This window comes from Mauremys mutica, chromosome 16 (genome assembly GCF_020497125.1).
Source record: "Mauremys mutica isolate MM-2020 ecotype Southern chromosome 16, ASM2049712v1, whole genome shotgun sequence".
Classification (NCBI taxonomy): domain Eukaryota; kingdom Metazoa; phylum Chordata; order Testudines; family Geoemydidae; genus Mauremys; species Mauremys mutica.
The window spans coordinates 22,276,472-22,300,843 of NC_059087.1; the positions used below are offsets into that span (position 1 = coordinate 22,276,472).

The following is a 24,372-nucleotide window of genomic DNA, read 5'->3' on the forward strand; positions in this document are numbered from 1 at the left end:
TTAAAATATGAGTTGTGTGCTTTTATTTGTAAAACAAAATAAGTTAATTATTAAGTTGTTTTATATATACCGCTTTTATCCAAAGCGATTTACAACAGATAGCTAATCATACAAACAACATTTTGGTCCACTGAGATCCCCAGCAATTTTCAAGTGGTCCGTGAAAAAAAAAAAAAAGTTTGAGAACCACTGCTTTACAGTGTACAATAGCAGTTTTTACTCCGCTCAACCCCTCCCCAATTCAGGCTTTTATCGTGCCGTTTTTTGGGGTTTTTTTGGTCTTCCTCTGAAATCTCAAGACTGCTAGTGGCGGTGAAACTTTTTCAACTATGTAAATGACATTAAAGGATGGGAGAGATTGAGTCCAGGCAGAAGTGTGAAAAGGCCATTCATGAGTCCCCACTCTTGAGCAGATTCACCCCCATATACAAGATAGTTTCCTGATTTAAAAAAATGTTAGTCATTTTTTTTTAAAGACATAAGTAGTGAAAAAGAGATGCCTGCTTTTTTACTTTCTCTGTCAAAAGAGGCATAGTTCAATCTCACAGATGGTCTGTTTAGACTAGAAATAGCTGGCCTATATGCTAATACAGGTAGCACCTTCAGCTCCAAGGAACGTACTCTATGTGAAAGGATCAGTAGGTACAGAGGATATCCCTTTAAGTCTAGTCTCCGGCACCCTCAAAAACAGTTTCATTGTCATTTATCAGAAGACAGCAACAACTGGTTACTTCTTTAAGTGAAGAATACATCATGGACATGCCTCCTACAGAGCAGGTGTACCAACAGCAGCCCTGATACTGCTAACACTTTCCACAATAATATAGATATAAAATATTTTTTCTGCTACTGTGTTCACAGTAATGCCTCCTACAGTGAAAATCCAAGTAGCACAAGGCAAGAGCACTGCACTTCCTTACCCAAAAGGAATCCACATAGGCTGAGGTCAATGTAAAACCATTTTTTATTCTAAATCACTTTCACAACAGTGAAAATTAGTGAACAGTAAAGGGTTGCACTGTATGTGCCATCTTTCTCTAACTGCAGACCATGTGCAGTCTGAATACAAGGGAGGGAAAAATGATACAATACAAAATGCACACTAAGAAAATCAGAAGCATTAACACTTAAACTATCTCATTCTTGGATTGCCAGGAAACTAATGACTCTAAATTCTGTCATTGCAGCCACTTCAGTCTTCATCCCTTCAGCGTCTCAAGAGTAACTGGCAAAATAAGCTTAAAATTTTATATTTTAAAACAAAAAAATGTTTGTTAAGTCTGGTTTAATACCTCTTTTGTTCATGTTACAGCTGACTCTCTCACTGTCATCTTCAAAGGATAAAAGCTTTGAAGAAATAATCTTCATACCAGATTACTTCTGGAAGAACACACTCTCTTTCCTGGCATAGCAGTTTCTCAGAATAATGGTAGAAGGGAAGGAAATAAAATCCCTTTTACATTAGCAGATGAACGTTCCCTTTTCACCAGCAGGTGGAGCTGCCTCTCAATAAAACATCAAGGCAGTGAAAAAGCTTCATAATATGGCCAGTTGATGATAAAAATGCACTTAATTTCCAAAATATGCACTACAGAAGCCAATCAGAAGGGATGAAGCTCCCAAAGTGCCTGTACTGTTCAAGCAGCACTTGAACTACCTATACTCAACCAGATCTTGCATCTTGGTATATGATAGATGAGGTCAACTATTGCAGAAGCCAGCTTTGCAAAATCCTGCTTGCTGAGGAGACTTTTGGAGCAGGCAAACAAAACTCCTACCTGTTCCTCCCACACCATCATGCTACAGATGGATGTACAGTTTGTGTTTAGGCAAGTAAGTGTCATTGCTACTGCTCATGGTTGTCGTGCCCAGGCACTTCATCCTTGTACATGAGAAAAAGCCTAGCTCCTGAAGCAAGTCCGTGAGTTTCTATATATTGATTTGTTGTGTCAAATATCATGATTTATTGCCCAGGAAGTCACAAAATTCCTCTCTACAGAAGGTGAGTCTCTGACTATTAGTGATCTGAGTCAAAGAAACAGCATCTCAAAATAAAGACAGAAGAGAATCCTTTTGAAAGTGTCCAGTTAGAATTAGAAGAAAGTCAAACAGAGGTAAAAAATCCCTCATATTTCAGGTACTGTGGATCCAGAGAATCAATCAGAAACACTTTTTAAAGCTTTATACCTAACAGAATTCCATAAAAGCTTTCAGAGTTGTGGGCACAACTTCTGCAACATCCTCCTCCAGGCACAAAAATATTTGTAATCTCCTGTCCTTCAAATTATTATCTTTGGTAAACCTGCAGCAGCTTGTGCACTACAGCTATTCCTTATAGGCTGGAAGCAGCTGGGCACTACCATACAGGCAATGGTCTTACACTATTCCCTACAGTGGCACCTGCTAGGCAAGTTTAGATTTCATTTTTTGCCAAAATAAATGTGTTTGAAAAGTTAACTTCAACTCACTTAATAAATCCCCATTGTGGCCTCTCCCCACAAACAAGATGATCTCAGATCTGTAAAATGATTTTATTCAGAGTACACAATAATCCTGGAAGTCTCACAACTTTGGAAGAAGGAGTGAGTGCAGCTACAGCAATAGAGTTATGAAGGTACTATCCATGAGTAAAGCCAAAACCAGCTGCACAAACCCAAGAAAAACAAACACTGCTTTGTCACTGAGGAACGGCACTGCATGTGGCCAGAGAGGTACTCTACTGTCCAACAACCCTACCCAACCCCATGATGAGAGAATTTTCAAGAGTCTAGCTCCAGAAAATTAATATTATTTTACCATTTTAGGCTGAAGTTTCTTAATCCCTCCAGTTACAGCCATTCAAGTGCCATTGGCTTTTCACAACTCTGGTGAGTAACAGCAGGTATAGAACACCGGTCTCCAAAGCTGATTCCATTTTCAGGCAGATGCCATCCCAAAGAAGTCTTATTAGTGCCGCAAGATATTTCCTGGCAAGAACTGGACTTTGATATAAAAAGATTAAAGAATGTTCTGGAACTTCAGTTGATGCATTTCTTTCCCATCATGGATGTTACACACGTGATACTGATGAACAATGCAGTAGGTTCCTTTTCTCACCCGCCCACTCTCCTTCAGTACCAGTGTCTTCCACATAAACTTGGCCTAGCTGATTGGCACAGGATTTCAAAGCAACGCTCCCTTTGAGAGTGAAGCTCAAAGCTAGGTCCATGGTTGTATCTGGATACCAGCGGTATGAGACATAGCTGAGGTAAGACATGCTTTTTAACTGTTATTTAATTCCAAGGTTCTGGTGCAACATGCGAGATTCCTCAATATGTTGTGGCACCACTGATTCCTGGAACCTGTGATTAGCAATGGAACCAGACACCAAAAGGTTTAAAGTAGGATGGGGGAGCAGTTTTTAGCTAGTTCAGAGACCCTGATGACCAGGAATATACAGGGTATAGAGCAGTTATGCAATCAACAGCCAGAACATGATCACCAGAGCCACAAACAGGAAGAGACGGGATAGGAACTGCTCATCCACATACTGGGGAGTCCCTGGAACAGCTGAAAAACAGGAAGTAAAACAGTTCAGTTCTTCCCTCTTCTTCAAGATGTAGTATATACTGCACATAGCATATTCACAAGTCTAGAGAGATTACCAAGGAACCCACCAGCTGACAGACTGCTACTGGCAAAATTTCTCTGTTACAGGAATGATTCAGACTGCCTCACTCACACTGGGAATTAGGAAGGAATGCAAAACGTCAGATCCACAAAGCAAGATTAGGTCTGGGGACGTGACCCTACTCAAGCTTGCAGTCCTCACCACAGATTTTCAAAAGACAATGCTGAAGTAAGTCTATCTCAGCCAGGTGTTTCTACACCAGTGGTCCCCAACCTTTTCCAGGTGGCGGGCGCCGGACGATGAGCCACCAAGGACCGTGGCCAGCAGACAAGCATCTGCTGAAATGCGGCCAAGAAGCGGCAACGTCAAGAGGTGTCGCTGCCAAAATGCCGCTGAAAATCAACGGCATTTCAGTGGCGATGCCTCTTGGTGACCCTGCTTTTCGGCGGCATTTTGGCGGCAACGCCTCTTGATGATGCCTCTTTTCAGCGGCATTTCGGCAGATGCTTGTCTGCCGGTCAGTATGCGGGTGCACATAGAGGCCCCAGCGGGCACGATGGCACCCACAGGCACCGCATTGGGGACCACTGTTCTACACTACAAAGTTTTGCATCAGCCTTTGTCCTCCACAAGAGGAAGCTACCTCAGAATAAGCAAGTTATAAACAGACAGAAAATCTTAAGGGGAGTCTTATACCAATAAAACTAGTGGGAAGCTTAAAGGAGCTGAAAACTAAATACTGAGCCTGTAGATGAACAACAGATTTAAAAAAGGATTACTGATAATCATTAATTTCCAGAAGCTGGGAGTGGATAACAAGGGATGGATCACTTGATTTCCTGTTCTGTTCATTCTCTCTGAAGCAGCTGATATTGGTCACCGTCAGAAGATAGGCTACTGGGCTAGAAGGACCATTGGTCTGACCCAGTAAGGCCGTTCTTATGTACTTATTTAACCCAAACCAGCACAAATCCACACAGTCTCTAGCTCCAAATGGACACACGCTTACGCAGATAGTACAAAGCAAGGCACAACTAACGGCCGAAATGAAGATTCCAAGGGGTATACAATTTAGCAGCCCTTTCAAGAGCTTAAGAATCCAGTTCAGTTTTCTCTCATTATTCCAAATGAAATACATGGACTGGGGCTCCTTTAATCTATAAACAGTATGGCAGACTATTGGCTAAAAGATTTATCATAGGCAGCCCTGGAAATCTTGGGCTGTAGATTTTCTGCCCAAAACAGGCAGACTCTTGCAGTTTGAGTACTGTGCAGAGGGACTGCCAAACCCTTCAGCTTTACAGGCTGTTTGGCAATCCTCAGAATGAGGCCACTGTACTAAAGTAACCCAACTGGTTTTACTCAATTGACAGCACTGAAATTAATTCACCAGGAAGTTATTTGTTGTAGCACATAGGTGATCATCTTGAAGATGAACTGCAAAGCAAAGGAAGTAGTGTTCTTGCTTTTTCTTCTTCTTTATGGTACATAAAGACCGATAACCTTTTTTCATCCCAAAAAAGTTATCATATTTTGTGTACGTGGGAGTTTTCCTTCTTTTTAAAAATGCTAGAAATTCAGGTCTCAACTTCTCTGGCTTTCCTGGAGAATCTTTTGGAGGACTGGAATGGAAGCACTCAGATCACTGAAGGGGCTTTCCCAGTTCTCACCTGAGCGGAAGGAATGTTCAATCGGACTGTTTTAAAACATTTTTTGTTAAAACCTGTTTAACCTACAATGTCACTTTTGCTCTCCAGTTCTTCAATCCTCCAAAAAGCCCTTCAGCAAAGCAGAGAGAAGTCATAAGCTGGTATTTTCTAATGTAAAACCATCAGAAAAACACCTTTAAAATGTATTTTATATAATAAAGACACAGCAAAGGTTTTCCCTTTGTTGTTCACCCTTAAATGATTAGCTCTACAGTGCACCAACACTGTGTGCTCAAAAGGGTGTTTCCCTACATGTTGTTTCACTGGTTTACTTGGGCATACAGACAAGTTAGTGATTTAGCAGGTTCTTTGCTTGAAAGATACAAATTAATCTATATGAAATTTATTCTCCTGTGGGATTTTCCCAGAAGGTGAGATGCATAATACCTGGTGGAGGCCGCCCATCATTTATGTTGAATGCTGTGGCAAATATACCAAAGGGAAATGCCCCAATTCCAAATGACATTTGGAAGCCACCATCTCCAAACCCAAAGCCCTGGAATCCCTGCAGAGAAGAAAAAAATGGAAGTGAAACATACTGTCATTTATACTGCAAGACAGAGTAAAGCCAAATATTCCATGTCAATGGACTCCTTTAGGCTAAATGTCTGGCAGTTTTCAGTTTGTGCCTGTATGGTCCCACACTTCACTGCAGCTCATGTTTGAGGGCTACAAGTTAGCAAATGCTAAATGTTTTTGTAATTCTCTCACCAGATATCTGACAATGCATCATAATTTATATCATTGGATATCACTCACTGTTTTTTTAAAAAGCTTTAATTATGAGTCAATATTTGCTATCCAGCAATCTAAAACCAAAGTAACATGAAAAATTACCCAACATTGCTCCTCGGGATATATGTCAAGTGCTGTGCACAGTCACTTTAAAATTGTGTTCCTACAGCACCATAGGACGCTTTATGGGGAGGAGGAGGAGGAAGAGTTCTTGCCCCAAGGAGCCTACAATAGGTTATATACAACATTCTGTGATGTAGGAGGGAAGGAAGGGTTGCTTTATGATCCAACATCACTGACTGACTGTAGAGGGTCCAAAGCAAAATTGCAGAGTTAGTCTAGCCAAGCAGAAAGATGAAACTCCTGAATCAAGGAACATCCAAATCCTTAAAATGGGTGCAATGTTTAGGAAACAACTACACCGCTACCTCGATATAATGCCACCCGATATAACACGAATTTGGATATAACGCAGTAAAGCAGTGCTCCGGGGGGGGAGGAGGGGGCTGCGCACTCCGGTGGATCAAAGCAAGTTCAATATAACACGGTTTCACCTATAACGCGGTAAGATTTTTTGGCTCCCAAGGAGGTGTAGTATGAAACAAAACAATGATACTGTAAGGAATGGCTGTGGGAGAGCAAACAATTACCCTAGTGCTAGACTCCACCAATCCAAAGAAGATTGCCTTCTTGTCTCAGAATTATACCAATGGTATCAGTTCTGGAGAATACCCTAGTTTCTAGCTGTCCAGCTTTGAGTGTACACAGAACTGATCCCAGTGACATAATTCTTAGACCTAGAGTTTATGGACTAACCCCTTGATTTGATTAGTAAAGATTCTGACTCTTCTGTCTACGTTGACAGTTGTCTTGTCATCAACTCCCTACAAAAGGGGTCAGATGCAGCAATGCTTCTTTGCATGGCAGCTCCTTCAGTTTCAGAAACTGGAGAAGCAGCACCACTGCTGCAATGTCTTTATGCCAGATTCCTCCAATTAATGGCAGCACTTGCTAAAAGGTTATACCAAGATGCAGCAGCTGATTTAATAAGAAGGCAACGCTCCGCGGACAGAGAACTACTGAGCTCCCATTTATTCAATGTAGAAATGTTCCTTGGTCATACCCAGCAGGGCTGTTTGTTTGAGGCAATGAGATATATGAGTGCTCTCTGGAGACTTGAAGCTGAATTACATGGAAATATGCAAGTGTTTCATCAGGTCACGCTTATTTCTTACTGTCCTAGGAAACTCTGATCTATCCTGATAACTGTTCCCCATGTACAGCCTACTATTTATATTCACTGTACCTGGGATGCTGTTTGCATAAACGTACCCCACTCCATTTGGAGTATATATATACATGGTAAAGTAATGTTCTATAGTGAAGTGGATATCAGCACACAGCAATGGTCCCACAACTTTTGAGGATCATGCCCCCCCTTACTCCTGTCCACACACCCTTGGAACTGGGAGCACGGCTGCAGCTCCGGGGGGCGGGGAGGGTGAGGAAGGAACACAGATAGGGTAAAGGGCCAAGGCTGGGGCCCCAGCCAGGGTGTGGTGTAGGCTGGTAGCTGGGCCTGCAGCAAGATATGGCTCCACTCCCAGGCTTGCCCCCAGCCTCGGCTCCGGGCTGAGAATGGAGCCACAGCTAGTGGCGAGGCTGGGAGCTGGCATGGGGCCATCAGCAGAGCTGCGCTGAGGCTGGGGCCAGACACAGGAGCAGAGCTGGGGGTGTGGAAGGGCTGGATGGCACTCCCTCTCCACCCTCCACGGAGGCTGGCCTGGACCTCGTTGCGCCCCCAGGACATTCCTCCACGGCCCCTTCAGGGGGTGTGCCCCACACTTTGGGGACCTTTGGCATACAGTGACAGAAGCACACACAGTGTACATTTCCAAGACACCTCTCATTTGACAAAAAGAAGAGATATGTCCAGCACCATTTTCAGAAGCACTGCACCACTTAAGCGTAGGGAGCACGTTCTGACTATAAAAGATAACATCCCCAGCAACACCATACTGTATGCTTTAATTGTAAAGTTTAAGTAAAGTTAACTCGTGCTATAAAATGCTGAGGAATGCAGGCATCCACAACACAACATCAGGTACCAAGAGATGTACAATAGGCAATATAAAAGGATCTTCACAGTTGGTCTCCCTCCTCCCCAAATCCTAATCCAATCTTTCCACTTTAACTTGTGTTTTACTTACCCCTCTGTTCTCTGGTTCAGGTCTCTGTCCCTGTGGTCGTGGTGGAGTTTTTTCTCTGGAAAAGACAGCAGAGTTAGTATAAACGTAGCAATCTATGGTGTAATATTAGTTTCCTGCCCTGGCCAGTAAAATAGAACAAACATTAATTGCTCTTTCACAGATGTCCAGAGACCACTGAATTCTTGCAGCAGACTTGTGTGTAGTTAGCTCACTAGCAGGAGCCAGCAGGCCCACCAGTTAGTTGAACCTCCAGTTCCAAATCCACAAAATTGAGATTCTACATTTCTGTGAAACAACACCCTTGTTACATTTCACAATCAAGGGAGCTTAAAAACTGTGATCAGCCCAATGAATGTCCTGTCCAAGTTGTCCTAGTCAGGTAATATTTTGCACAATGTGTCATCTTCAGTTAGTAATTAGTGTTCAATTCAGTTAAAATAGATTTCCACAGATAAGCAAGAAACAGGGTGTGGGAATCCAGGTCCTGGGAGAGCCAGGATGTATTTGGCAGACATATCACCTCCCCTAAGTTTTGACCATCTCTTATCTGACACATCAACTGTATAATAATTAGGTTTGTCGTTTCCACAAAGAAGTGGCTGCATTTGGATTCCTTACCTGGGGTCCTGCTGCCCAGTACTACCCCTTCCATACAGAGGAATAACTTTATCTCGACTGATTCCTGCTTTACATACTGGACACACCTGCCTGTTTGGCCTGGTCTCTAACCACTACAAGAGAAAAATAAAACAAAATAAATAAGTCACCATGAGAACAATGGAACAATAACAACATGCAAATATATCTCACACAGCCACACAAAAGCCAGCCAAATAGAATTCTACAGCTATTCTGAAAAACAAGGAGGCAAACTCCTTACCCTTTGGAAACGCCAAAGGGCCTCAGATTTGGGCAGTACTTGCTGTAGTTTAGTATAATAAACTGCTATATCACATCTGCTGAAGTGTACATTTGTAATTGGGCTGGGAAAACTCTGAAAATGACACTGCAGAAACAACCCCGCACTGGCCTGGGGAAGGAAGGACTAGTCTTGTCTCAGCTCTTGTTTCTATGATTCCAACATACACAGAGTAGGGGTGTAATAGTAAACGTGGCAAGAAAAGTGCTTCAAGTTTTTAATCTACATACTAAGCCCTCTCGTCTGCCATATGTAAACTCTCCTCCCTGAATCACTAAATATTTTAGTGATTAAGACCCTGAAAAAAAAGGGACTTTGGGCTTATACTTCTCTTCCTCTGGAAAAGTGGATTGCAAATTATTGCATGTTAAGTTTCATTAGTGCATTCTGGTTGCCCTGGAGAGAAGGAAGTGTGCTTAGAAAGAGAAGGGGATATTGCAGCTTCTGACAGAATACCCTAGAGGACTGAGGGGGTTATTGTGTAATAGGAGCTGATGAAAGACAAAGTAAAAAGAAAACGATCTTACCTGGTGTAAACAAGGCCAACTGTTGGTATTCCCAGGGTGATTTGATAACAGGACAGAAAGAGAAAAAGGTTAAAAAAAAAATGTAGTTAGTAACTTACACTGAGATTTGGAAAATATAGAGAGTATATTGGGGACAGCACACCTAAGGGACAGCAGAAGGTTAAAGAATCAGCAATGTCAGTACCATAACTTTGCATTAGAACAAACTGAACTTCTGAAAGTACAGCCAAAGTCAAACCTCCTCTGGCCCTTCCAGTTTTTCAATCTGACACTAGGTTGCCAAATGGACAGAAACTACATCACAACTCTTGGTCCCTGTACTCTCACCATCTAGAAGTTCCACCGCCTTAGATATCAGCACAAAAGGCATACACATAGGCTTAAATTCATCCTTCTAGGCCTTTTTGCACAGATTCTGCTCACTGATCCCATGAGCTCATGTCCTAGGCAAAGATGCAAATTAGAAAGATGCCAGCTGAATGACGTTAGGATCTTAAGAATCACATGGCTAAAATATTGGGAGAGATATGGAGAAACGTACATTATGCATCACGCTGTTAATTCTAAAATGGGCATGCAGTATGAGGAACAGAGTAGGGTTATTCTAATTTCCCCTTTAAGACACTTTACTTCAATTAAAGTCCTTGTGGCAACTTTAAAAAAGTCAAAATCAAACAAAAACAGGACACAAGATAAGACTACTTATCAAAAGACACTGCAATCAACTGCTCTCCAAGTGGTATAAACAATATGCAGATTGTCCACCGAAAGACTGGACCTTCAATCCTGGTGTAAAGTCACCCCACTTAGGTGGTTTAATCAAAAAGTTGTGATCACAAGAAGGTTTCATTGTAAAAAAAAAAAAAAGCCAGATAACAAGCACCTACAGCTGATATGTTGACACCAGAAACCAAATTCTACTTGCTTACACCCACGCAACCACACAGGTTTAACTGAGACCTGAATTTAATCCATAGTGTTTAAAACGCCACACAATTTGCAATGTCAACCCTTGCTAACTGTTGCATTAAGAAAAAAAAATGGGGAAAGAGGGTTATTTCCTGTATCATTCCATCTTTCAACTACACCAAAACAGTAACATTTGAGGCAATAGATACCGTTGCAGCCCACTGAAGTATTGTGGAAAAGCAGGGCAATCTACTTCAATGCTCAAACCCAGACAAGACACATGGGAGGCATAACATTTTCACTGTGTTTATGGGACATCTGCTCACATTGGACAGACGGTGGACCTGAAGAGCTAGTGCCACTGCCATGATGGTATAGGGAAAGAAAAATAACTTCACAACAAAAATGGGCTCTCTACAACATTTCTGCCAGCACTAGCAGTGAAAAGAGGCCTGTGGTGAGGGTGCGATTTGCCTAAAAATTCCTAATTTGGACTCCAGAGCCTGCTTCAAGGACAAGATGCAAAGCAGTTCCAGGTATGGGAGTTACAGAGGAATTTAGACCCAAACAGTGGATGTGTGCCAAGCCAGAAGGCATGAATGAGAATAATATTGCTCTGACAAATTATATCAATCAAGGCTGTGCAATTCAGTTTTTAGCACAACAATCCAGAGGGCTACCAAAAGCTAAACTTAAGAAGACCAACACTAGCCTGGAGTAACTACATATTTAACAGAAAAATGGATCTGGGGGCAGAACAGTAAGTTAGCTAATTTCTGCTTACAGCATTCAATTCCAAGTCCATAATCCCATTCACATTTTAAGATTGCAAAGCTGGACTTTTCATCTGACATTTAACCTTGTTATATCCTCAGCTCCTGGATGATAAAAGTGTATTTGTCCCAGACCCATATTCTGGCCTACCTAAGGAAAGCAGAATACTGACCAGAAGAGGTGCCCACACAGGCTGATAACCGCATCCTTGGCAGTGTCTAAACAGATGTTGCATTCAAAAGTGCTGTCCTGATTAGTATTGTCCCCAGCACCATTACTACTGCTGCTACCACTGGTCCCTCCAGTGCTGGAGTTTTCAGTGGATGTAGATGCTGTGGGCCCTTTACTTGCCATCCTCAGGAATTAATCAGATCCAAGGTCAGTAAAATCTTCCAACTGGAATCCTATGAGACAGAGAAAAAGAAATTCCAGTTGCATTACACTGTTACATTATTGTCCTATTTGAAACTGAAAGAAGAAAAAAATATTCAGATTACTTGCCCAAGGACCATTTGGATCCCAGATTCCAACATCTCAATTTTATGGCAGCCAAGAGGAGTCTTTTTTAGAAGTTAAGCTGTCTTGAATATCTGTCATATGACCTAGCTGTTGATATCACCTACATTTTAAAATTCTGGGTGCACTGACTGACTAGCACATTAAACCCCAAGGCTGAAAATGAAGACAGGTTTCCCACCCCCTTCTTCTTGCAAATGTTACCAAAGAGCAGTTACTCTTTGCAAAGTGTATTGTTGATACATGTACATTTAGTCATATGTGCTCTTCCCAAAATTCAGTACAGGGCACAAATGTCTGAGCACAGCCTGAAAAGGAGTTTAAGAAAGGACCATGTCAGGAGACCAAGTCACACCTTTCTTCTAGAATTCAGTGAGGTTTACAAGAAAACTAAAGAGGTCTTTTTAATCCCCACCCCACATTCTCAGATTGAACATACGGGTCATTCAATGATCCTAGGATTTTTTTTTTTTACATCCATTAGTTCAGGTTACCAGGAGCCCAGGAAAAGAAGGTGGATGGAAGTGATCCTCGCACCAGGGTGGATTGATTTAAATCATCAATTTTAGATGTGTTTCACATTGGTATTTTTTAGTTATTTTTCTCAAGACAGGCTGATTCTCATTGGTTGGTAAAAATTAAAACATGTTGACTTGCAACTGAATACAGCCTTTGTACTAAATTTGGTACTTCTTTTTGCTAACCATGGGATACAATATATCTATACACATTTATTTAAGCAATTATACAGTTTAATTTACATTTATGGAGATTCTTAATTTTTACATTTTGATTATGTTAGAAAAATGGTAAATGGGGTTTTTCTTATTTACTAGATAAGTTTTTTGTTTTTTTAACTTGTGATTTGTGTCAAGCTCCTTTTGGAGGTTGAGTGGAATTTACTTAAAATGCACAAACAAAAACAGCATTTTAAATTTTGGTTTTAAATAGAACTACCTTAAATGTATCGGATACATAAGAAAAAAAAGTGTATCAATAATGTTTTGCATTTTAAACTAGATGATGTATTAAACAAAGGAACCATTATCTGTAGTTAGTGAACGGAAATGAGTGTTTCTGGTCACCATGTCATTCAAGATTTTAGAACCAGTAGATCTCATCATCTTATACCTGATTTTTATTCCTAGATTGGGAGAGGAAGACAAATTTTCCTGCTTTTTCCTTCTTAACTTTGACTGAACTAGCTATTGAACTGAACTAGCTGAATAAACTAAAATTTAAAAAGTTACTCTGTTACTCTCTTGCACCTGCAGAAGAGGCTATCTGCTCTCAAAATCTGGTTTAGCACTTCAACAAATTTGGGTTCCAGATGCTTACAACAGTTCAGTGAGTCTAACTTTCTTTGAAACTCAGCAGCAAACATATACTGCTTAATATTTTTTGTATTTAATTTAAAATTATTTAACTATATAACAACAAGTTTAGGCCTTAGATTGTCAATTTCAAATTTACCTAATATATATTTTTAAAAAATACATGTAATTTAGTTTAAATTGAAAAATTCCAATATATTTATTTTAAAACATTCTTGTTTCTTATCCACCCTTCCCTCTCACTGCTGTCATGGCCGTGGGTGGAAGTGAACAGTGAACATTTCTAGCAATTATGTTGCAGAAGCACCCAGTATACTGAGGACTGAACATCCCAGTTATTTGTACAGCTCACATGCTCTTGACTCATGTTAATATGTTACCTGTGCAGCACATATCATCTATGTCTACTCAACAGGATTCTCTCTCTTTTTATTTCTTTCTGCTAAAACATAACTATCATAAACCTTAGTATGGGATTTCCATGACATGCGAATCCCGAAGCACTTTACAGAATGGAGGCAGCATGGGTACAAGACATGTACATCCCAAGGAATAGAGATATACTTTTATTATCCAATACAAATACCAGATGTCTACTCTGATTTTTAATCTAGTAATCAAGAACAAATCTATACCTGCTGAGTCAGTCACAATTAACCAAGAAAAAACAATTAAAAAAATAAGGAGCTCAGATACCAAGATGCTGAAAGTCTATAAATCATAAGATACTATAAATCAAAGAAACAGATGATTGTCTAAAACTTTCACAAGTACACAGAAATTAATTATTTGGAAAGGGCAACTAGAACCTTTCATAAACTACTGACTGCATAAACTTACCCCACAAGTACTAAAAAGGTCACCTCAGCTTCCCGAGTAATGCTGAAGCACACATACAGAGCTGTAAAACAAAACTTCAGTATCTCCAGCTTTTATCGCAGAGTTCTTTTCATACAATGCAATTCTACTGCAGGACTAAAAAAGTGTCAAGCCTGAGCCCAATTAAAGTATTGCATCAATGACACCACAATAGAACAAATGGGGAAGGAGAAGAGATTTATTTCTACAGAGCTTTTTCACTCAGTTACATCATTTTGCCTGGGGTCCCAGAAGGACAGCTCAGCATTCACAACTACTGTGCCTTAATGCACACTGCCTCTCAGCACTGCTGACTCCCAGCATTTCACAGCATGGCTTCATTTACCCTCATCAGCAAGGCAGTTTGCCATTGTTATTTTAAAAAAAAATGCTTTAGTACAGGACAGGTGGAAACGTTACCAATTCCCAAACTACACATTAAAAAACTATTTTCACTGTTCTCATGCATCCTTTCTGCCAGAATCTTTAGCAGCATTAGCTTATCTTGCTCAGATAATGAATGTTTAAATGAACCCCAATAACAAAAAAAATCCAAAACTGAAGAAAGAAGTTAATGTTTAAAGTACCAGGATTCGCTCATGTGGTATTCTGCTTTAAATATTGGTTTAATATTTTAGTAGGAGGAGAGATGGGGGAAGGATTTACCCCTACAGATTTTGGGATCCATAGCATGAATTTTCAGATCTGGATTTAATGTTCTTTTTAAAGCAGATTTGGTCATAATGCAAGAGAGAAACCAGATACACAAAAAGGTGTAATTAGTTCTGTTTCTGCCAATATCTTCCTTCACCCCACTTAAGCTGTCAGGTGACCCAGTTCAGCTTTTCTCCCACAAAAGCCTTTGTACTTTCTCCAATGCTGACCTATACTCCTGGAAAGAAAGACCTTCCTGACCCTGTAACTGCACCTCCTCCAAGTCTCTTCTCTATACCCTCTTTCAGACCTAATCCTCCATTAGGAATTCATCAATTAAAAAATAATAAGATTACAAACATAATTAATAAGCTAAGACAATAACAAGTAACCTTATGAGCATGTACTGTGCAAGACTGTCTCATTCACCCACTTGTCTGTTGTAATCTCTCACTGAGGCACAAGGTGTCTTATTTAACCTAGTTTGTAATAAACTCTTTGGAGCAGGAAGGGACAATCTTATATTTATCTGTAAAGCACCATGCAGACTCCTATGGTATTGTACAAACATTATTATTTATACATTTGAAATTAAAGTGAGACAAGATTTGAGAGCCAGAGAGTAAGCAGCACATTTGCTCAATCCATAATAACTGGATCACTTATGTCCTAACTAGAACAGATTCATAAGTCTGAGAGTAAATTCCAAGATGATACCACCTTCAGTCAACCACCTGAGCTTGTTAAAAGAAATGCTAGGCAGAGAAGTACACTTAAGAAAATCAGATAAAACAGGCCAGACCCTTTTTGTATTCGATTCAGGGCTCAGATAGAGGAGACACCATAAGCACCTCAGGAGCCACTGTTGCTTTCAGGTTAAATTAAACACAAAAGTATTTATTAAAAGTGGGGAGAAAGAACTGGGTGTACAATGGTAATAATCTAGGTCAGAGGTAGGCAACCTATGGCACAGATGCCGAAGGCGGCATGCAAGCTGATTTTCAGTGGTACTCATACTGCCTGGGTCCTGGCCACCGGTTGGGGGGGAGGGGGGCGGCGTTGCATTTTAATTTAATTTTAAATGAAGCTTCTTAAACATTTTAGAAACTTTATTTACTTTACGTACAACAATAGTTTAGTTATATATTATAGACTTCTACAAAGAGACCTTCTAAAATGTTAAAATGTATTACTGGCACACAAAACCTTAAATTAGAGTGAATAAATCAAGATTCGGCACACCACTTCTGAAAGGTTGCCGACCCCAATCTAGGTTTACTAAACCTTTGTCCTTTGACCAGCTCTTCAAGGCCCAACTCACAAATGCCAGGACCATTAAAGAAACTGAAGGAAGGAAGAAGGTGCAAGAGTTAGTTCTGACCTCATGGCAAGTTTTCAAAGATTTTCCACTTTTCTTCCCTTGTTCTTTGTTACCAAGACATTTCCATGAAAACAAAGTATTTGTTTCTTAAGTGTCCATCTGTTCCTGCTGTTTATTCCCCCATTTGAAATCATCATCCTCTGTGATATCACAACTGGTTGCTGTGGAAATGACTGATATCACAGTGTATTCCTACTTGACATGGGGAACAAACAGCAGGAACAGATGAACTGTTAAGAAAAAAGGAACATCTTTTCATGCAGATGTCCTTAAATAAACAAAAAGGGAGGGAGGAGAAGATATATGAGAAGGGATATAACATGCCTCCCTTTCCGTTATCCAGGCTTTTCTGGAGCCAGTCTGGTTGAAAGAGCAAATGAATACATGAGGAGAAAGAGGGCTTTAAGAAGCAGATGGCACTCTGGGGCCTGAAAGTTCCATGGCAGTTGACAGAACAGATGGTCTGAGAGACTGAGGAGGAAATAATAGCGTGGGAGACTGGTGAGGTTTATGTGTTCATCTTGTGCCTGCAAAAAGCAACTGAGGAGAAGATACCCACAAAATATTTAGGAAATATATTTTAAAGACAGACTGGAGTAGAGAAGTGGGGGAACTATGCACCAGGAAACGCAGGGCTGGAGCATCAGCCTGTGAAAGAGACCAAGTGTGTGGATCTAAGAGAAATTAGAGATTTTCCAGAGATACAGCAATTTGCCTCTGAAAACTACGAGGAACTTCACAATAAAAAAAGAGATCATGACATTTTAAATTAAAGCATCCAAAAATCTCAATGACAAAGAGCACAGATGGACAAGAATTCAGAGTGCAGGATAGAAAGCATCAGAAGATAATGTCACCTAAGTTATAAATCATATTTGTAGGGTATATAAAATGTTTAGAAGTGTTTGCTTTATAATGTTAGTTATTTCATAAATATTAAGAATAACTGCTTTCTAATTGGGCTCTAGGTCACTGACTACATATTAACATTTTTAATTATTTCTCTTTGCTGTATATCTTAAATATTAGATTTAAAGGACCACTGTCAGGTTAAAAAACCTGAACAGAAAAATAAGTTTCTTTGCTCGTTTTACTTACGTGTCACAGTGTTACATTACTGAAGAGATTACTAAAATTAAAAGAATTTTTCAAGTCTAGTTTGCTTCTCATGACAGATTCGGTTTTGTTCAAGTTCTAAATTTCCCTCTGCTTGGGCAATGAAAATTTTGGGTTCACTTTCTTCTGATGTACTAGCACAATATTACAATGTTTTTGTTGCAAACATGGCAATCCAAATTATAAAATGATCAGTTTTCATTAATATTATAAAAGTTTCAAGAAAATCTCTCTCTCAACACTAGGTTTGGAAAACCCTCAGACATAAAACAAAACACAAATCTGAAACTTACGATATGAGACTTCTCTGAACTTTAAGTGTACCTGACATATGGTCACAGGTCACTTTTTCTGCAAGAGCTGACGTTTGCTGACAGCCCCATGAAAAACAGTAAGTTTATTTCCTGACATTCACAGCATGTACATTCCTGCTGAAGTAAAACTGTTAATTATTAAACATACATTTACCTAGTTGCCTCTTTATTCCCTTCCCCCATCTCCTGATAGGTTATGTTTCGACTCACTCTTTAGATAATCAGTCATGCATGTTCTATTCTCCTTTTGTGGTTTTTATGTTGCTGTGCTGTATATCCCTTTCAGTGTTAGATGAAGTGGTCCCTACATATATATATATAGGCTGAACATCAATTTAAAACACCATCTTGCACATTAATCTACTATCAGGGACCCATGCAGCAATTCAGAGACACATTTAATTCAGTGGGACGCTTCACAGATCTGTGCTAGAGAATTAGAATGCAGGATTGAGGCCTAAATTTAAAAAGTGATTTGGAATCCATTGAGAGGAAATGTGCTATACAAATGCAAGGTACTTTGTTAGTATAAAAAATTATTGTGAACACCAAGCATGTAAAAGACAAAGATAGCTTTGTTCTGTTTTATGCTCTCTCCCATCCATTAAACAGATAACAGACTCAAACAGAACTTGGAATGAAGCCTATGAACCACACTTCTTTTTTAAACCATGGCAAATCTAAGGGATAAAGAAAACTGATATAATCAGTTAGATAATGCCAGAAAAATATTCAGATGATATTAGATGATGTAATGTATTTTATAGGATTAAATTGGTCATAAATGTACTATGTGGACTACTTAGAACTTTATAGGTTGCCAGGGGAGGTTTTATTTGAAATTAACAAAATAAAAAAAGACTCAATTGTTTTTATGTGGTTTAAAGCATATAAAGCAATCCCAGAGGGCAATTAAAATATATCAGAAGTTACTACATTTGAAGATAACTAAAACCAAAATATGAATCTATTTATAAATAGTCACATCTTTGATGGACACTTATGAAACATTTTAGGTCCCTGGGGAGAAAAAAAAAATCTAAATGTAGAGAGCGACAAATAATGTTAAGAGGCCAAAGCACTTTACAAAGGCGTGTAAATTATCCCAATTTTTACAGATGGGGAAACCAAATAATCATTTCCCTGCAGACACACAGGAACCCAGAAGCAAAAAGGAGAATAGAATCCAAGTCTCCTTGCTATTGGACTCCAGCGCCAACCATTGAGCAGTACCATCTTCCTCAGATGCAAAAGTAAAAATCAAAGTCCCACTGTTACATGTAAACCTAAAATCTGCTATTCTATAATTCACTAAAGAAAATACAAGAGTGATCTCAGTCTATTTTGATATAATCTTAAACTATTTTGGACAAGAAAATCAAAGGATGGAATGTAAGACAAATAGAGAGATTAATACAACACAGTCAGTCATGCGTCTGACAAAGTGGGTATTCACCCACGAAAGCTCATGCTCCGATACTTCTGTTAGTCTATAAGGTGCCACAGGACTCTTTGTCGCTTAACACAGTCAGTGTTACAGAAAAAATGCAACTGGGACAAGCGACAGTTTACCAAATAACATTTTACAAAGAGCCACACAGGGAGGAGGAGAGTGGTTATTTCCCACCTGAATCAAGCCAGATACAGGGACACCCTGTGCCATGTGCTAGTTTGGGAGAGTAAGCATTAACAAACTGTGATTTCCAAAAAAAGAACAGGAGTACTTGTGGCACCTTAGAGACTAACAAATTTATTTCAGCTTAAGCTTTTGTGGGCTACAGCTCACTTCTTCGAAGAAATTAGCTAGGTGCCACAAGTACTCCTGTTCTTTTTGGGGATACAGACTTATGAGTTACCCAGTTAATGGTCTGAGGTAATAAAAACTAAATGTAAACCGATGTAAATTCAGTGGATCAGTGAGGAGACACCCCCTTGCACACCACCTGTTCGCCCTCCCGCACAGACGGGCAAACTAAGAGCGAGAGGCGCCTGCCTGAGGAGCCAGGGGTTTCGGCTTCTCCTTTCCGCTCCCGACCCCCTACTGCTAACTTGACAGGATGCCCAACACACCCACCCGACAGCCCAGCCCCGCCCAAGTCCCCAGCCCCACCCCACCGACCCCCTCCTCAGCCCGCTTCCCGTCCCAGGCCTCAGGCCCGCCCGCAACCCCAGGCAGGGCCTCGAAGCCGCCCCCGGCGGTCTCCGGCCCGTCCCCCTGGTGCTCACCTGAGCAGCAGGTGCCGCGACCCCCACAACAACCCCGAGACTCGGACTCCCAGCTGGCTCCAATCCCCGCTCCGGCTTCTCCTCCCTGGGCCGCCGCTGTCACCTGATCCCCCGGAAACCCAGCCCCGCCCGCATTGTCCGGGACCAGCCTCTCGACCGGCACGTGGGGCCGCGGCATCAGGTTCCGCCTGCCAGGGAGGCCGGAGGGGCCGGGGGCAACTCTCGTACGCCCTAAGGGCTGGGGCACGTCGATCCCGCGGGGCGAAAGGAGTCCAGCTTCCACACGCGGGAGGGAGGAGTATGAGGGGGGAGTGGAGGCTGGTTCCACACACATTGGTTCCTAGGGCAGTGGAGCAGGGGGTTAACTTAAGGTTAAACACCAAACAATGGTATTGTTTCTACTAAACTTAAGGGAACTAGACCACCGCAGCACGCTTCAGTGTCTGGATTCCACACACAAGGGTGTGGGAGAAGAGTGCAGCTTCTGCACTGGTCTACATACAGAGACAGAGGAGATGGTTTAAGCCATAGTGGTAGTGTCCCTCCAACCCCCCATCCCCTGTGGCCTTATTGTTTTTAAACAGACCATGAACTACCTATGGCTTCAGCCTGGGAAAGCAGAGGCCCTAAGAGCCAAGAAGTCAACACCAGTAGCAGATGTCTACTGCAAGATCCACAGCAAAGCTATAAACAAGCAGCCATGCTGGAATTTCCACTTGTATGCAAGTGTATCAACTAACAACAAACAGTTATGATGAAGATGTGTGTAGTACCTCCAACCAAGACATCGCCACCTTCCTGGGCAGCTCCCTGGATGGGGAATTCGGATGGGACGGGTGCGACATTGCTTCACTGTGGTCCTGCACTCGCAACGCCACGCGTTGCCTGGGGAAGTGATGCGAGGAGCTCCAGGAGCTGGGAGTCTGGGTGCCGCAGATCAGGTCTGATGACAACACTGGGGGCGGCTTCACCTGTTTCGCTGACTGGTGGTTCATCCACCGTGCCTGACACAACTGCACCCCACTCAACGGAGCCCTCTGCCACGGGAACCAAGACAAGCGTTGCAGGAAGTGCGGCTACTCCAACGAGACCCTGCCCCACGTCCTGTGCAGCTGGAAACCCCACTCCAGAGCCTGGCAGCTGTGCCACAACGCCATCCAGAACCGCCCCGTAAAAGCCTTCGCACCACGCCTGGGGGAGATCTCTGTGAACTGCACCATCCCTGGTACTGACAGCCAGCTACGACCTGATGTTGTCGTCACCGAGGCCCAAAAAAATATCATCCTCGTCGACGTCACAGTCTCCTTTGAGAACAGGACCCTGGCATTTCCAGAAGCCCAAGCTCATAAGCTGGAAAAGTACGCCCCCCTGGCCGACACCCTGAGAGTGAAGGGCTACGAGGTGTAGATAGACACCCTGATCGTTGGAGCCCTGGGAACCTGGGACCCCTGCAACAAGCATGTGCTGCGGACCTGCAGGATCGGTCGACGCTATGCACAGCTCATGCGGCGCCTTATGGTCTCAGACACCATCCAGTGGTCCAGGGGCATCTACATCGAGCACATCACTGGCCACCAACAGTACCAGGAGGCATGAGACAAGAGTGACGTTGTTCTTCGACTACGAGAAAGGGACCAAGAGGCTTTATCCGTTGGATCATATGAACTGGAACCATAAACTCCCTGAACATTAAAACTCACCAAATGAGGGTCAATCCATCCTCATCATCATATCCACTAATTATACTCCACACCCGAAGATAGCCACTTTATGAACTTCATACCCTCATATCTCAATGTCTGTACTGAACCATCAACCTTTTACCTCCAGTCAGGGATATTGCAGATTATGTATTCCTTATGCCACCTGATTTTAAAAGTGTAGGGCAGTGCAGTTCCTTTTGTGTTGTTTTTTTTTAACCCGGTTTTGAGTTTGCTAGTAAATTATATCAGCCTATTTGAGATCCTTGGAGACTGTCTCATCTGTATGCACAGAACAGTTATACAACTGTCAGTGACAATGCAGATTTATTTTACACTACAGTACCAATGTGTTTCACCCCCCTTGATACAGAGTAGATACTGCCTACCTGACTTTTTGTCCATGTTTTTCTGGATTCTTGTGCACCTTGTGACCCTCTTCCCATCTGCTTTTGAGAGGTAACTTCCTTCCACTTAACAATGCAGGAAAGATTATCATATGAGATGGATCCTAGCAGACACTTTCTGCTCCCTCTGTGATATCAGAGTGCTGTGGATGACTGTACATCATCAGCACCTTGGTTTTGAATGCCATAAATCAATGTTTTTCACCCAGTGGCTTGTGATCCCCAGGGACTTCACAAAAGGCAACAAGGCTGGTAGCGAGATGCTGAACATTTCCATTACAATCTAAAGCAAAGAAAATTTCATCCCTGCAGTCCCTGCACACCTGTGCCTTTCAAGGTCAAGTATTCTCCGTCAACTTCTCAAAACACATACACAAATATATAGGCTTGTCATTGATACATTTTTCACTCTTATAGTAAATGTAATCAGCTAATGAATTGTTTTTACTTTGGATAAGGGGTTGTCAACCTGAAAGGTTGAGAAACACTGACATAAATCTTCATATTGTCCCTTTCGGCTAAATGATCTTTCAGAAGGGATCACTGCAGAGGGAGATACAACCATGGCCCCCCAAACCAGCCCTGCTGAGGAAGTGCTGCTCTCCACTCCCTCACCCTGTCCACCTGAGGGAGAGGCGAGGGTCATGGGGTCTCCCCGCCAGAGCAGGAACTTGCAAACGCATGGGCTCAGCAGAGGGCTCTCGGCCCCCTGTCACTGTGGCCTGGACTACAAGTCCCAGGATGCTATGCGGTTTCCAAGATGGCCGCGATCCCGGGTGGCCGTGGCGCGAATGTTTCGGACTCGGAGAGCAGCAGCAGCAGCGCGGAGGACTTGGAGCGGTTTCGCGAGGCCGCCTGGGACCCGGCTGGGCAGCGGTCGGCGGTGGTTCCGCCGGAGCCCGGCAGCGGTAGGGCAGCTGGGGGTGACGCTGGGGTCCTTTGGTTTGGCGACGGCAGGCGCGACCGAGGGCAGGCCCCTCCCCTCCCCTCCCCTCCCATCCCATGCGTGGGCGCGGCACCCGAGGAAGCCGGGGCTGGTCTCACCTGGTCAGGGGGGTGCCCTAGGCTGTCACACCCCAATTCCGTTCCTGCCTCCCTGGCCAGCAGCCGGGCCTGTGACTGGCCCACATCTCAGCAAGAGCAACCAGACCCCAAAGCAGGCGAGGTGGCTGGTCCTGGATTTTGGGTGCTGGAGGGGCGTATGGGTCAGTAGGTGGGTGCAAGCCCCTGCCCGCCAAAAGTGTGGCCTCTCAAAGGCAGTTCCTCCTGAGCAGCTTTATGTTTAATTATGATCGTGTCTAGAGTACAGTTGGTTTAGGAACTAATCTAATGATGAACTCTGACGTGACTCAAACAGGGATAGGTTATGTTAAAAAATTTAAAAGTGTCATATTAAATCTCATGTTAACCTGCACTCTCAGTAAGAAAACACTTCTTAAAAACAGCCTTTACAATAAGTCTGAAATAATTAATCTCAGAAAGAAAGAATTGGGAGGACTGAGGGTTCTCTAGCATCATGAATCATGTCTGGTGTCTTGTCTGCCTTTCTTCACTGTGCCTGACCCTTGGTGTAAATCACACAGTTGAGTTATGGATCATATTTTGAATTAAATCTGGAGAATTAATATACATAAGAAACATATTTTTGCTATGCTGGCTCCTTACTCCCCAGGCTGTCCTACCACTGTTTTTTTTTTTTTTTTTTTTGGATAAGTGCAACGACTGTCTTGCATGCTGTCCAAAGTCTGCTTGCTTGGATGCTGAGAGAGCAGAAAATCTGAGGACTTCTAAGATCCTGTCTAAACTGTGATAGCTACTGCTTTGTAGACAGGGTTTTAATACAGTATTGCCTTGTTATGGTTAAAACGTTGTTTAGTCCTGCAATGTAGACTGCATCCATCCATGTTCCTGGACCATACTAAAGCTTTAACTGTTTAGGACAGTAACATGATTTGGGAATATGTATCTTGGCTCCCTCTCTGCTGCAGAGTGAATCTTGTAATAGTTCTCCACAATTTGGATGGGTCCCTAAACACCCCTGTTTAAAAACCCCCCAAACAAACAAACAAACAAAAACAACCTTGCCTCATATTAAACACTGGATAATGTTATTGTCTCTGCTGTTTAATCATAAAGAAGGCTTAAAACGTGGATGTTTCCTACTTAAACCAGACATAGTATCCAGCTACTCAATCCAAACAGAATTTCTGGGTAATTTAATCAGTAGCTAAATAGCCAGAAAGCTTCAGATCTACTCTATCTTGTGCCTTCACCCTGCCAGTGACCTTCATCTGTACCTCACCCTACTTCTAGGAATTTGGCAGCTTTTCTGTCAAGCTCCAGAATTCAAACTTCAAAGTTTGTCTCTGTGGGGCTCTCTGTCATAGAGTATGTGAAATATGGTACTTTCAAGGAAGGACTTGGCTTGCCTTCTATTTAGGATCATAATAGAAATAGAAAAGATATATCAGAG

General features: G+C 42.1%; 2 protein-coding genes across 6 annotated transcripts in view; one reads left to right on the top strand and one right to left on the bottom strand.

The window, feature by feature from the left end:
• On the bottom strand, positions 1-19,947 carry RNF185 (ring finger protein 185). 3 transcript variants are annotated; one of them, XM_044989986.1, is made up of 7 exons: positions 19,793-19,947; positions 11,566-11,797; positions 9,711-9,729; positions 8,883-8,995; positions 8,265-8,319; positions 5,707-5,824; positions 1-3,549 (listed from the first exon to the last, which is right to left on the bottom strand). In XM_044989986.1, the coding sequence occupies exons 2-7, from the start codon at positions 11,745-11,747 to the stop codon at positions 3,452-3,454; spliced, it is 585 nt and encodes a 194-aa protein (XP_044845921.1). In that variant the 5' UTR covers positions 11,748-11,797; positions 19,793-19,947; the 3' UTR covers positions 1-3,451. The 3 variants fall into 3 exon arrangements, with proteins under 3 accessions (XP_044845921.1, XP_044845924.1, XP_044845922.1); XM_044989989.1 differs by lacking the exon at positions 19,793-19,947 and adding an exon at positions 16,137-16,286; XM_044989987.1 differs by lacking the exon at positions 19,793-19,947 and adding an exon at positions 14,084-14,374.
• Positions 16,338-24,372, top strand: part of C16H12orf43 (chromosome 16 C12orf43 homolog) — an 11,961-nt gene continuing 3,926 nt past the window's right edge. The window contains exons 1-2 of one of the 3 annotated variants that reach the window (XM_044989984.1): positions 16,338-17,013; positions 17,498-17,643. In XM_044989984.1, the coding sequence (XP_044845919.1) occupies positions 17,634-17,643 (10 nt within the window). In that variant the 5' untranslated portion in view covers positions 16,338-17,013; positions 17,498-17,633. Of the gene's footprint in view, positions 17,014-17,497; positions 17,644-22,367; positions 22,808-24,372 lie in introns of those variants that run through there. The other 2 variants (XM_044989985.1, XM_044989983.1) reach the window with 2 other exon arrangements.

Coding starts and splice junctions, on each gene's coding strand:
- RNF185 (XM_044989986.1), bottom strand. CDS start 11,747: ATGGCAAGTAAAGGGCCCACAGCATCTACATCCACTGAAAACTCCAGC. Junction 8,320..8,882: donor ACTGGGCAGCAGGACCCCAG/GTAAGGAATCCA, acceptor TGTCTTTTCCAG/AGAAAAAACTCCACCACGAC. Junction 3,550..5,706: donor TGATGGGCGGCCTCCACCAG/GTATTATGCATC, acceptor CCTGTTTTTCAG/CTGTTCCAGGGACTCCCCAG.